General features: G+C 41.2%; 1 protein-coding gene across 4 annotated transcripts in view; it reads right to left on the bottom strand.

Moving 5' to 3' along the window:
• pde4d (phosphodiesterase 4D, cAMP-specific) overlaps positions 1-13,386 on the bottom strand; it is a 189,816-nt gene that overhangs the window by 88,231 nt on the left and 88,199 nt on the right. The window contains exon 1 of one of the 4 annotated variants that reach the window (XM_085786526.1): positions 5,873-6,925. The exons of the other annotated variants lie outside the window; for them this stretch is intronic. Within the exon in view, the coding sequence (XP_085642652.1) occupies positions 5,873-6,135 (263 nt within the window). The 5' untranslated portion in view covers positions 6,136-6,925. Of the gene's footprint in view, positions 1-5,872; positions 6,926-13,386 lie in introns of those variants that run through there. 4 annotated transcript variants of the gene reach the window in all.

Below are 13,386 nucleotides of genomic sequence, written 5' to 3'. Positions count from 1 at the left end.
GCAGACTATTAATAGAAATGTCATCGAGACACAAGCAGAGGTAGCTATAGAGCCGTTTCACTCAGAACAACCACTTAGCAATGGCTGAAAACAAATCGCTCCATTGCACTTCTTTCAACTGGAAAGGCTGCAAGAAAACAGGATCTTAGGTTTGACCCACTGGGACAGTTGGAATTCTCAGGATTTAGCTAATTTGACTTTTTATTACAGAGCTGTGTTTCTCATGAACAGTGTGTAGATGATTTGCCCAATTCATGGTAAAAGAGAGAGAGAGAGATTCCAACGTGAAACATTTAACTGCATCACTGACCTCTCACTGTAAAGATGACATATCCATCCGACCTGGTAATGCCAGCACTCACCTCTGCACCTCATTAATCAAGCCATGTCAGACTCATCTAACACATTGCACATCGAGTCAAATAATATCCACCCAGAGCTCCAGATTAAGTGGATTCATAACTCTTCTTTTCTACAGCATGGTATCAATAAGGCCAATTAGGCTATTCAACATTCCCTGGTGAAGACGGTGGTGTCAGCTTCTATTATAAATGACAGGTAGGTGGAAGAGGCAATATTGTCACCAGTCTTTCCCAGAGGTTGCAGAAGTTTAAAGATAATCTTTTTAGAGCAACAGAGACATGGAGTGCTGCCATAACCATAATAACTCACTCACACATCAGCCTGCCTGCGCGCAAGAGGAGCAGCAGAATGTAAATAAATTACAAAAACAGATTTATGGATATTTCTCTCTTTGCCCCAGTGGTCTGAGTCAGTATCTTATCAAAACTGCTGTGTATGCTACCCATCGCTATGCGTTTTGGTTTACTGGGAGATTTAGGAAATAGATGTGTGATATGGTATGTAGCTCACTGTTCCACCACTCACCGACTGCTGCATCACATTTAAAAGGCTTTAAATGTAAGCTCTGATTACTGTTTAACAAATCCACTTGTTTGTGTCAATACATTTTTAAATGTATATTCTAATAACTGAACATCTATATTGCCACTAATAATTACAGTTATTTTTTGTTGTTTATCTAATTTTTTGTAGGCTGAAAAGAGCAAATATACAAGATCTTTATATAGTTGTAGATAATTGCAAGATCTTGACGATTGTTATAGAAATCCAGCAGTTGTCTCAAGAAATGAATGAAACAGAGAAATGAGAAAGTGAGAAAAACTGAAAGAGAGTGAGGTGATATAACCAAGTTGGAAGTAGAGACAGTCATGGTTAGCCCAGATTAGCACCTCTGCGTTTTTCTTGAGGTCCTCTACTCCCACTCTCCTCCTCTCATCTGCCCTGCCTCCTTCCTTCCATCACAACCTTCCTGCATTCATCCACCCATCAATCATCACTCACTTTGTTGTCCAATCAATCAATCAATCACTCATCTATCCCTAACCCTCCAGTCATCCCCACCAGAGTGCCCACAGTTGGACCGATTGGCCAGAAGAGAAACACATGCATCAGCATCAGCATCAGCATCAGCATCAGCAGTCAGAGACACCTGTTCTCCCCTTGCTCAAATCCCCCTCTCCTGTTACATAAATAGACACTGTTGCAATGCAGGCGCTGTTGTGCAACAGCATTAAAATACTTCAGGGTCAGCAAGGAGGAGCGTTGAAAAAAGGAAATTCAGGTGAAGAGACTACAAAAACAACTTGTGAGTGTCGCCCTGTCTGTCACTTGAAGGTGAGAGTGCACCATTCAGCCCTGCTTTATATATACTGTGCCTTTGAAGAGCTGAGAGCAATCAATTAGCGCCTTTCCACTGCATGGTACCAACTCAACTCCACTCCACTGTACTCGACTCTACTCGCTTTTGATACCAGGTACTTCTTCTTCCACTGCAGATAGTACCCCCTCAATGCGGCATGAAGCTATTGTGTTGTCTGCTTCGACACGACACATATGAACAATGGAGCGCTTTGAACAGACAGCAAACTGAGAGGTATTAAATTTAAATGAATAGTACAATAACTAACAGAGATGTGGAAGATTTGCAGGTTTGTTCAGAACACCCAGTTTTGCACAACAATGATGCACCAGTGACGACTCTCTCTGACCAATATCTTTTCACATCACCTTCTGGTGTCGCCCCAGCTCACTCAGTCGAGATGATACATGGTGCTTCATCACAGGACCAACAACTCTATACATAAAAGGGTTAAGTTCTAAATATGACTCCCCACAACTGCATCTTCCAATATAAATGTACTAATGTGAGTCTCAGCTATTGTTAAAAGCCCATCAAATCCAAAGTATATCCCTTCATGACAAGGCACAATGCAATGCTGAGTCTTAAATCTGTTGTCAACACACCCAGTTTTGCAGATATCCCCCTCCATACATAAAGCCACACTAATGCTTTTACTGCTGCTGGAGGTGATGCTGGAGCTTATGCTGCAGTAATACTGGCAACAATTGAATAAGACCTTCCACACTCTACTTAAAACCTCTCAGCCAATTGAAGCCCCGCTCAAATATTTACAGTTTTCAAAATTCCATTATACCATCATCACATTTTGTCAACAATGGGACCTGTTTAGAAACAAAATTTTGCCATATAACGAGACCAAATCCTTGTGCACTGTACAGTCAAATTACTTTCCATTAAATCCAGTAAAATACTTTTTTTTTTTCTTTGCAAATAGTTCCAGCCAATCAAATTGACTCAGAGCACAGAAACCAATCAGCATTTGGGATGCATTCTACAAAGTATTCTCAAAGTGATTTTAAAACCATTTGCCCATGGTTTTCTCTGTCCTGTGCCCATAAGAACAGCAAAGCAGTAGCAGGCCAATCGGTCCATGGAGAAGGATTGTCTTGTTAATGAAGTGTGGAGTGGAGCCACTGAGGGCTGCGTATGTCACCAGATTTACAGCGCAGCAGCCCTGTGATTCCCTGCAGCTGTAAAACAATGAGAAGGTGATTGGAGTAAATTACACTGCAGTTGTCAACCTCCCAGCTGCTTACAGCCATTCAATGGTGTCTCTCTCTCTAACAAACAAATTGTCTCCCTCCTGTTGTCTTGCTCACACATGTGCACACAAGCACAGCTATTTTTCTCCTCACCTCCCACACTCCCTTTATCTCTGTCTGATATCCTGTCGGCCACTTGTTTTTTTGTTCAAATGTCAAGGTACATTAGAGGTACATGACCAACAAGTTAAATAGTGATCATGTTCATTGTTCTGTCTTGTCATTGTCTCTTCCTGCTCTTGTGTCACAACAACAGTCGTGATGATAAACCATGTGTTTTACAATATACAGTTTACATCCATATTGACTTAGACACGTGGAAGCCAGCACATTTCTTATATCTAATTTAAATAGATGTTTCCAGCAGCATTCACATGTGAAGGCCAAACAACCTCAAACACCGACTGTGAAGAATATGTGAGCTGAAACTAGCAAAGCACTTCACTGTAATTTTTGCAGCCAAGATCAAGCCAAACACCAGAATTGTCAGGTATATCTTCACACTTCAAATTCAAGTCATTTCAAATGACTGATGGTGATAATGTTTGTACCAAGTAATCCTTTGACAAAACCCAGACCAACAATGAAATGATCAGACTAACCAAGAATTGGCTACAGTATGTAGCTATAAATTGATAGACTATAGCTTAGTTGGTGCAAATGTAAGAGTTAAGCTGGTACAAATTGTTCTGAAACTATTTTGTTACTGCACTGCATTTTAATCAGTGAGGTGTGGTTCAGCATCAGGATATCACTGAAAATGCTTGAGGGTGCAATTTCAATACAGCTCATTTATGTGTTTTTAATATTTATTGAATGGAAGTTGTATTTTTTTGCTCAGGGACATAAAACTGTATAAAAGTATTTGGCTGCACAGGCAAATAATTCTAAGCAGAATAACTCCACTGTTGAATTGATATGTTGGTCCTTTTCCTTGTGTTATAGATTTTTTTTTAAACAACAAAAGATGAAATATTCCTACAATTCTTCACAAAGAGTTTTCCATCACAGTTCATTCAGTACACTATCTAAAGCAAGGGTGCGAAGGAAATTAGCACTTGGGAGGTGCTTAAAAAATTAATGAGGCATTATTGATATTACATCACGCTAATAAGCACACTGACACTAAAGACTGGATCTAGCTGTAATCCAAATCAGTGGCTGGAGACTCTACTTAAGATTGATTCCCCACCCAAAGTAAGAATGGGCAGAAAAACCATATTGACATACAGTAATGCTACACTGTTGCTGTTTTCTTATCCATTTGTAGTGAATTCTGCCAGGAAATTCTTCGAAATCAGGCCCACTTGCCACACTGTCACGCTGATGACAAAGCTAAGTGTCATAACAGAAGAGAAGAATGAGTTTTACTGGCTCTTAATATGGAACTGTGAGAAATGACTCTCTGCTTAAAGCAGCACATGGGAGAGCAGTGGTGGTTGTGTGTAAAATTACATAATATGAATTAACAACTACGTACAAACCATCACATTTGCGCACACACAGACACCCTGTAATTTTGCACAGATTGCACAGATAATTAATTCATAAAATCTAAATTATACAGACATACAGAAAGCAGTGAGCATTTAAAATAGCAAAAACCCGTAGGAGCCATGCAACACTATATCTCCCATGTGCTATTAGTGTCATCAGTTGTAAGAAGTAAAGGGATAAAAGAGAGTGGAGGAATGATGGATGAAGGAGAAATGTAAAATGGGGGCACTGAATGTGGAGAAAGCAAGACAGGAGTGAGAAAAATATCAGGAAACTTCAAGTAACTGCAATCAAAATATGAGATCCAAGCTCAAGGTAGATGGTGAAATAAAGGAGAAGTAGCAGAGCAATTTACTGGTATATGTGAGACTACATGATTTTTTAAATTAAATCGTGGGAAAGAAAGAGTGTGATGAAAAGAGACTGGGAGCAGAGGAGATGGGGTACAAAATGCAGAGAGAGAGAGAGAGAGAGAGAGAGAGAGAGAGAGAGAGAGAGAGAGAGAGAGAGAGAGAGAGAGAGAGGCAGGGTTAAAAATGGAGGGGAGAGAATGGGAGATGAGTCGTAAAAAATGGAGAAGGAGATGAAAACGCTGGGCAGTGAGGGGGGAGGGAAAGAGGGAGAAACTAAATTGGGTAAAGTGGAGAAAAAAATAGAGTGGGGAGGAGGGTGAGAGAAAGGAGTAGATATGAGACGAAGGGAGGGGATGAGGCGTGGGCGAGTGCAACTGAGGCTGATAGACAGACAGGAATAGAAGACTAATTAATAGTCAAAAACTGCAGGCAGGCAGGTGTGGAGAGAAAACCACGGCAAGAGGGAAGAATTGTAGTAAAGGATGACAAGACAAGCAGATTTGGGGGTATATCCCTCCAGATGCTGCACTATCACACAGAGGCAATAGCAGAGGCAGCACAGGAAGGAGGGGGGCAGAGAAAAATAGGGGGATAAGATGAGTAAGAACAGGTAACAGACACACACACAGGGGAAGATAGGGAGAGAGAACCTGAGATTAAGCTGGTCAGGGTAGAAGAACGAGAGAGAATCTCATTATCTAAGGTGAGAAACGGGTTTCCTAGGAGATTTGACATGAATAAGATTTGCTCATGCACGCTCTCCGTGAGGGGAGAGCATTCAAGTTAAACCGCAAACAAAGTTTAATTACTCAAATGGCTTATCACACCGCCACCTCCCTTGCACACGGCTTTCAACAAACACAGTCCCGACCTTGAAAGTTTGCCATGGGTGCGGTTTAAACCACATGTTGTCTGACAAAAACAAACATGCATACGCACTTAATGAGACTACACAGCTCCCCAGCGGCCAACTCACAGCAGCAGTGACCAAAGCTACCAATCTTCTGGTCACTATGTGGCCATCAAGGTCTCACCATGTGTGTGCAACAGTGAAGCGCCTCTGTTTGTGGATGTTGTTGTTGAGCAGCATGCGGCGGAGCAAACGCGGCGAGTTGCGAGGAGAAAGGCGAGGGGAGATGGAGGAAGGCGACCGCCGGTGTCCTCGTGGCCTCTCCGGCTGCAGCAGGTTCTCCCGCAGGATCTTCACCAGGTCTTCATTCAGGCCGGAGTGTTTGGGCATGGGGGGCACTGCCAGGGTGTCCTGGTGGGTCACCCCCATGCCTGCCTGCTGGGCCATGCCTGCCCCGGCTTCACCACCACCAGCAACACCAGCACCGGCCAAATAATTGAAAAGGCTGCCAAGTTATATCAGCGATAAAGCAAGACGCACGCTAAATAAATGCTTCTTCTCTGTAAAAGTCCAAGGATTTCCTCAAAATTTTGTGATTTGTAAAAAAGAAAAAGAAAAAAAAAAATCTAAAAAATCCTTTGGAAGATGAACTGAAAAAAGCTCTGCTGGTAATTCCTCACACCAGCAGCTGCCTCTGTGCAAAAGCAGAGGATAAAAAAGGAAAGAAAAATCACTGCTCTCTTTTTTCCTCTCTTTCTTCCTTACCGTCTTTTAAGGAGCCAGCAGATGAACAGAAGCAGTGAGGGCTGCTGCCTTTGTCTGCTCTGCAACACTGGATGTCTGCTGTGAAAGTGCAAGAAAGAAGATGAGGGGAGGATGGAGGAAGGATAGAGGGAGGGCGGGATGCAAGTGCAAAAAAAAAAAAAAAAAGAAAAAGAAAAAAGGGAATTCCGTCTATTCCAGCTCTTTCTCCACAAGGCCTGCAAACAGACTTTAAAACAGTCGAGTGAAATCCCGCCTCACAACAGTTTAGCTGAAGTAATTCAGCCTATTGAAGCACTGAACAACCCAGTTCTGTCTGGCAAAAGCAACCAGGGAACCTGTGGTGGTTCACCAGTAAAAAGCCCCGGCCCAGTAGGACTCAATCCAGTTAGGCTTGGTTGAGTTCTGTTCCATCCAGTCAAAGCAATTCATCCTGCCTTCCTCTCCCCACACAGAGAGACTGACTGCTGACTGCAGCCAGTTTATAAGCTACTGATCCTTTGGAGCTGAGCAGAGCGTGAGCATGTGTGTGTGTGTGTGTCAGAGAGAGAGAGAGAGAGAGAGTGTGTGTGTGTACACAATAGAGAGGAGGAGAAAAACAGGGAGGCATAAAGACAGAGATATGGTAAGCTTGAGTACCACGGCTGAAATGTTGTATGCATGCATGCGCTTGAGAGTAAAGGCACATGCATTTGTGAGGGTGCATTTGTCAATGCAGCAGACCGCACTAAAAGCACCCATTAGTTATTGAGTAACCCCCAATCTGCTCAGAGAGGACTTCCCTAGACACAGCAAATGATGCCATTTGGATACTAATATTCTGGATGTGCACAAATTTGCATCTGTATTTTAACAACGACGGTATATGCAAGAAAAGCAAGGAAGGTTCAAAGACAAGCAGCCTAATGTCGCCTCCAGCTTCTGCCATTCTCTCTCACTGTTAGTTTTCCAAATGAGGATAGACATGCTGGTAAATATGTAAACATTGTCTGCTCAATCTAATATGCTACCCCCAGCCTTATTCCTCTTCAGCCTAGCAACCAGCAGCTCATCTTGAATGTGGAACATGCCTCCCTCGAAGCAGCTCTTAGTCATTCTACTATCAGCCACAAAACACCCTTAAGAACTAACCTTTGGGTGTCAACATCTTTACTGTGCTATTCCGATACCCAGCTTCTACAAGTGGCCCACAGCACACACACTCCACCTAATTCTTCAACAGTCAACAGCTGCAACTTTATCCCAGCAGTGACTTAAAGCAACAAATGCTTTAAGCATTTCCTGTGAAGACTGAATAATCCTTTTACAAATGCAAACCATTCAATAAAATTAATTTGTAGTTTTGCACTGGCTATCTTCAAGCATTCCCAAACTAGTATGTGGCGTTTATTAATCTCTAGTTCTAGTTCAGCATTTCCCATCACTAACACAAACGTGAAAATACAGTATAATGATTTATCTTATTGAGATTTAGAGAAAAAAAACAATCAATCCCAAACCACTCCAAAGCTCTCAACTACTTTAACCTAAAGACAAATGTGAGTATGGTGATGATGTACCCAAACTGCCTCATCTGCCATCCATCTGTCCATTTAAAAAGGAGGTAGGGTTGCCTCATAACAGAAAACAACACCAAACTGCAGCATGTTGGAATTAATCTTGTAACACCCAATCAACCATCCAACAATGCCGCAAACAAAAATCTTGGCAATCACTTAGCAACAAGCTAGCAACCCCTTGGATCTATCATTTGTCTCATGTAACCATGCAACCACCTTGGCAACAACTGATCAGACACTTACGATGACTTTCAAATCACCAAGAACATATTCAAGTGCTACTTGTGAACCAAAATACCACAATGAGTGTGTTCACATGGACAATATCCCGGTTACGATCGGATTTTCGAGTCCCGGTATCCCACTTTTGTGTTTGTGCCGGTAACCACTAAATCCCGATTTCAGAAACTTGGCTTGGCTCAGTCAGGCAGAGAGGTGGATCATCCTGGGAACTGGGTAACTAGGAACATACTGTATAACTCTAACAAACTGATAAACTCAGATAAAGACAATACTCAAATTCACTGTCTTGACGGAAAGTGGGACCCCTTTGGTAAGAAGTGGGAAGAAGCTGAAAGAGTGGAAGCAAGGGCTGCCACATTCATCTCAGCTGTCACTTACAGTACCAAAACCCCTTGACTTCCAGGTGTGAAGCTGCATAGACTCTACTGGGTGATGAGTCTGGTGACATTCCTGCAGGGACGCTACTATTCACGGTTGCTAACACGGATGGCAAGTTGGCAACAATGCCCTCCATGCATCTCTCCGTCTTTGGCAGAAGGAAAATAGGATGCCACCGAATTCAGCGGGGCCTAGAAGCTGGAGTGTCCCTCCACAGCCATGGCTGCTGGGCTTCATCCATAGTGATGGTGCATAAGGACTGACCCAGACAGTCTCCCAAGTGGTACTCTTCTGTACTGAAATGGACTGTTTGAATGGGGCCCTAAAGAGTAGGGCTGAACCGATTATCATATTTTGATAATCGAAGCTTCGCGGACATAAAATCGATTTTAATCAAAGCTTTGGCGGCCGGCGGGGTACACGATCGTAACGTCTGACGGGGGGGATAATGAATGTTATGGCAAACAAACACTGCATATCTCCAAAATCAGGCAGGTTTCCAGAATGCCAAGTTGCCTACTCATTTTAATGTAACAATTGCCTATGAGAACCGGTGTCAAAAAGGGAAAAAGAAAATTTTTTGGGTCAGCCCTACTAAAGAGAAACTGCTCAAGCCACACATTAATTACATAAGACAGGTTCAAGAGGACTATACAGACAAAGGGCATAGGACAGAAGTCTTCTAAACCTAAAAGACTCATCATGAAATAAATCAAGTAGGCTATATTACATTTATATGTGTGTGATTTTATTGGCAAAATCTTTGGTTCTTATTATGAACTGTTGGCTGTACCAATGACAAGTAGACCAACTGTATGTGAAAACAGAAACTCTAAATAAAAAAAGAGGTTGAAACTGTTTGAGTTGATGAACCTCCAGGTAGCCACTCACATTGGAGCTCCAGGCTGAATGAATCTGAAAGGTGCTTAAGATGTGACGCTGTACTGTATGCTTGGCCTGTCACCATCCCAACACAAGTACACCAATGACAGAAATGCAGGGGTGTTCGCCTTCCTTGGACTGCTTAAAATGTATCATCACCTTAAAGGTTGAATATGGAGAATTACCAGAATACTAGAACTAGAAACAACAACAACAACAACAACAACAACAGAACTATAATTCCTGCAGTAATTGCCAGACCATTGCTAAATGTAACACACTGTGCTAGGAACGCTGCTCTGATCAGAGTAGCACAGAGGAGAGGACTACGCAGGATATTTACCGTATGTTTCATTTTTACCTTCATTAAACAGCATCGGACTAATTGTGATGGGAGAGTGGAGGCTTGCTTCCACATCGTGGCTGAAAACCAGAGCCTCTGACCCGGTGTCACAGCTCTAGTCAAAAGTCTAGTAAAACAAAACAAAAAAATCTCTCGTCTCAGTGGCACCGCGGGTCCGTGACACAAACGCGCCTTGTAAACTGTAATCTCTTGTTTATGACAGATACGACTACACAAATACACACATTGTAACATACTGTATATGGTAATCCATCGATCCACCGATTAATTATAAAAGGCTAAATTGAAAACAAATGCACACGACCAGGTGGAGGTTTAGCAAAACAGTGGAGAAGTGACCCCCCAAAAACATATAATAATACATTTAATAAGCATTCTCCATACTTAAACCTTTAACAGTCAAAGGAGACGAATGGCATTCTTTAAGAAAATGTTTTATACAAAATGAGCATACACCATTACCATCATTCTTTCCCTTTCCTTGTCCTCTAAAATACATCTGTCTTTTGTTTCTCCTGCTACCTGTGTTACTTCCTGTCTCTTTGTCTCATTTTCTTTACAAAACAGTTTTTCTTGAGCTCTCCCTATTGCTGCGCATGACGTCTAAGTTCCCCATGGTTACCAGGGGCAACATGGATGGAGAGGGACATGTGGATTTGTCAAAAACTAAAGGCTAGAGGAACAAAAGCAAGAAAGGGTAGCCAATCTGCAGGGAAAGACTACAGTATATGCAGGCCCTCGAACATAAACACTGTGGAATGCAATGAGAATACAGATGAAAGAAAGGAGTGCACCTTGGCTGATGTATGAGCACATTTTACTGTAATCTCCAAAACATATAGTAAAAAATTAAATTTAACACTGTTTGTACAAGCTGCAGACTTAACCCCTTTTCTCATACAATGAATGGGCACACAAGTGTTAGGCTAATACCCAACCTGATGATGTAATGTAATCAAAAGCCCTCAAAATACTTCATCCAAAATAATGTGTTAAAGACAAAATAAAGACAAAAACACACACCGAAGCCTTGAAAATGAAAGTGCCTTAACAAAAGCTGAACATTGTGGCACTTCAAAAATATAGCATTTTGTGTAGGTGTTGATGATATACTGTAGTTCCAAGCATTGTACATCATGTACTGGCCTACAGGATAAGTATGATTCATACTTGCAGCAGACAATAAAATGATAGAGAAGTCAGATACTCTTAGTCTTCTGACTTAACCACGCAGAAGGGAAGTAAATATCAGAGTATTTAGTTTTATTTGTATGTGCCTTTATACATAATTCAGTTCCGCCTTGTTTTTGACTAATGTTTTGTCTGACTTTCTTCAGCTCCCATTTAACTTCTTTGTAAAACAAACCCCTCGGTGGAAAATGAGAGGGGCACACTGCTTAAATAATACATCAAACCTGTATGTAAATCTAAGTTCATTGCCCACAAGCTCCGTGCAAAATATAGTCTTGACAGATTGGATGCCTTTCTTTTGGCAGCACACAGCATGCCATCACCTCTGAGAACACAGTCTGGAGTCTGGACTGTTATTGGCAAAAGGTTTCTCTGCATGAGACTTTTTTTGTGTGTGCACAAGTTTGCACAATTTCCTATTAAGCCTAAGGATGTTTAGGTATTGGTACATAGACCTGTTTCTATAGGTACCATGCACATAAATGTAATGGCATATAGCAGATGTATGGGTGAGGGAGGGTACAGTAATAAAACTATATTGAAATTGAATTTAATGGGGAGAGAGAGGAGCAGCATCGCACATGTGTAAACAAAAGGGCTTCAACCACTAAAGTGCCAGTGAGAATTCCTTTACAGTTCAGGCTGGATTCAAGTCTTTACAGGCTATAATATTGCTAACAGACACGTAAACCTGAATGCAGCTCTGCCTCCCTCAAGTGGATGTTTTCTATCACTGTGAAAACTGGACTGGAGGCTGGTCCAGATTCTCCAACCTACTTTCTGTTTGTACACTTGTAAAATGCATTGTATCTTATCTTCATGTCATTAAAAATGCATTGGTTGTTTTGAAATTATTTGAAATTTGTAATTGCAGGGGAAAATGTTTTGGGAGGTACCTTACAGGAATATTTTTGGGGGATAAATGCGTGCGAGTGCAGCCTCTAAAATCTAATTCCACACACTATTTTCTTCATTTTTTAAATATACTGTCCATATCTAGTATTTTCCATATCTAGTATTTTTCTTTTTCTAACTTTGCAGAAACACCACTCCACTCAATTATTTATAGAAAAGCTGTTCATGTGTTATTTTACTACCCTGACACCGCCCAACAACATCCTTGTTATAAAGCTGCTCAGGATTTACATTAGTAAATATGCTGGTAAGTGTCCACCTGTTCTGGCAACTATACAAATCACAATTTACATTGCACTCAAGACAACCTCATGTCTATAATTAAAATGTTTGAGTCATTTCAGAACCCAGATTGCTGTTTCATCTGGTCTATATCGACTTCAGAAAACTATTCTTCATTAGTACAAGTTTGTAACTATTATAATTATACCTATATATAATATACCATTCACACTAACATTGTTATATCTGACATTAAATCATATTGACATACTTTAGTTCAGTAAAAGGATTAACAATGTGCCTTCAGTATTAATAGTACACAGTTTGGTATAGGGTCAGATGTAACAGCCATGTGTGTAATATGTTCTTTCATGTACTACTTTACGATGAGGTGGAGAAACTCATCTCAAGTGCACAGTTCATTTGACCCATTTGACCAATAGATGGCAGTATTCATTCAAAAATGTTTCCTAGTGAGCAGATTAAAGATTCAGATTAATATTATGTATTGTTTGGTATTAACTATACAGAGGCAAACTAGTATGTCATTAACCTGCTAGGGGCAACAGTAATATAGTTGTTTATGATGTTAGTCTTTTATATATTCAAGGTCAGAGCTCATGTCCATCCTAGGCCATGTGGGGTCACTAGAGCCGTTTCTACGAATCTAATGGTTGCTATGGAACATGCAGTACTTTGAAGAAGCGCTGTGTCTTCTTCCCTTTGACAGTGACATATTTCTTTCCTTTACAGTTCTAACAATTAAGAAGCTCTTGCCTCAGATGACTCACAACCTGTGGTGAAAGCAGTCCACCTTGTGAATGTACAAATGGGGCCAGAAATGGAAAACTAACAGAGAATATGACCTTTATGGGTTTTATGAGGGCCAGTAGGGTGCAACAAGCTGACCTAAGATGTGACAATAGTCCTCAAGCAAACGGGTGTTCTGCATCACAGCTGCTACTACTGTAGTAACAGACGAGCACTGCCTCACAAGAGAAAGCTGTGAGGCAGCAGAACAAACCTGCACATCAAGAAAATACACCAGAACAATACTGGATTTGGAGATACAGTATGCCTTTTTATAATGAACTGTTTTATTCATGAACTTGAGGAATCACTTCCTTTTTGATTCTCCCTCTACAGTGAGAAAAACGCTGATATCCTTGACCTACTTTTCCT

This window comes from Trachurus japonicus, chromosome 9, assembly GCF_045865225.1.
Source record: "Trachurus japonicus isolate A0001 chromosome 9, Traja_1.0".
In the NCBI taxonomy this organism is placed as follows: domain Eukaryota; kingdom Metazoa; phylum Chordata; class Actinopteri; order Carangiformes; family Carangidae; genus Trachurus; species Trachurus japonicus.
Note: the sequence above shows the minus strand (reverse complement) of the source record. Positions and strands in the feature narration are given on the sequence as shown.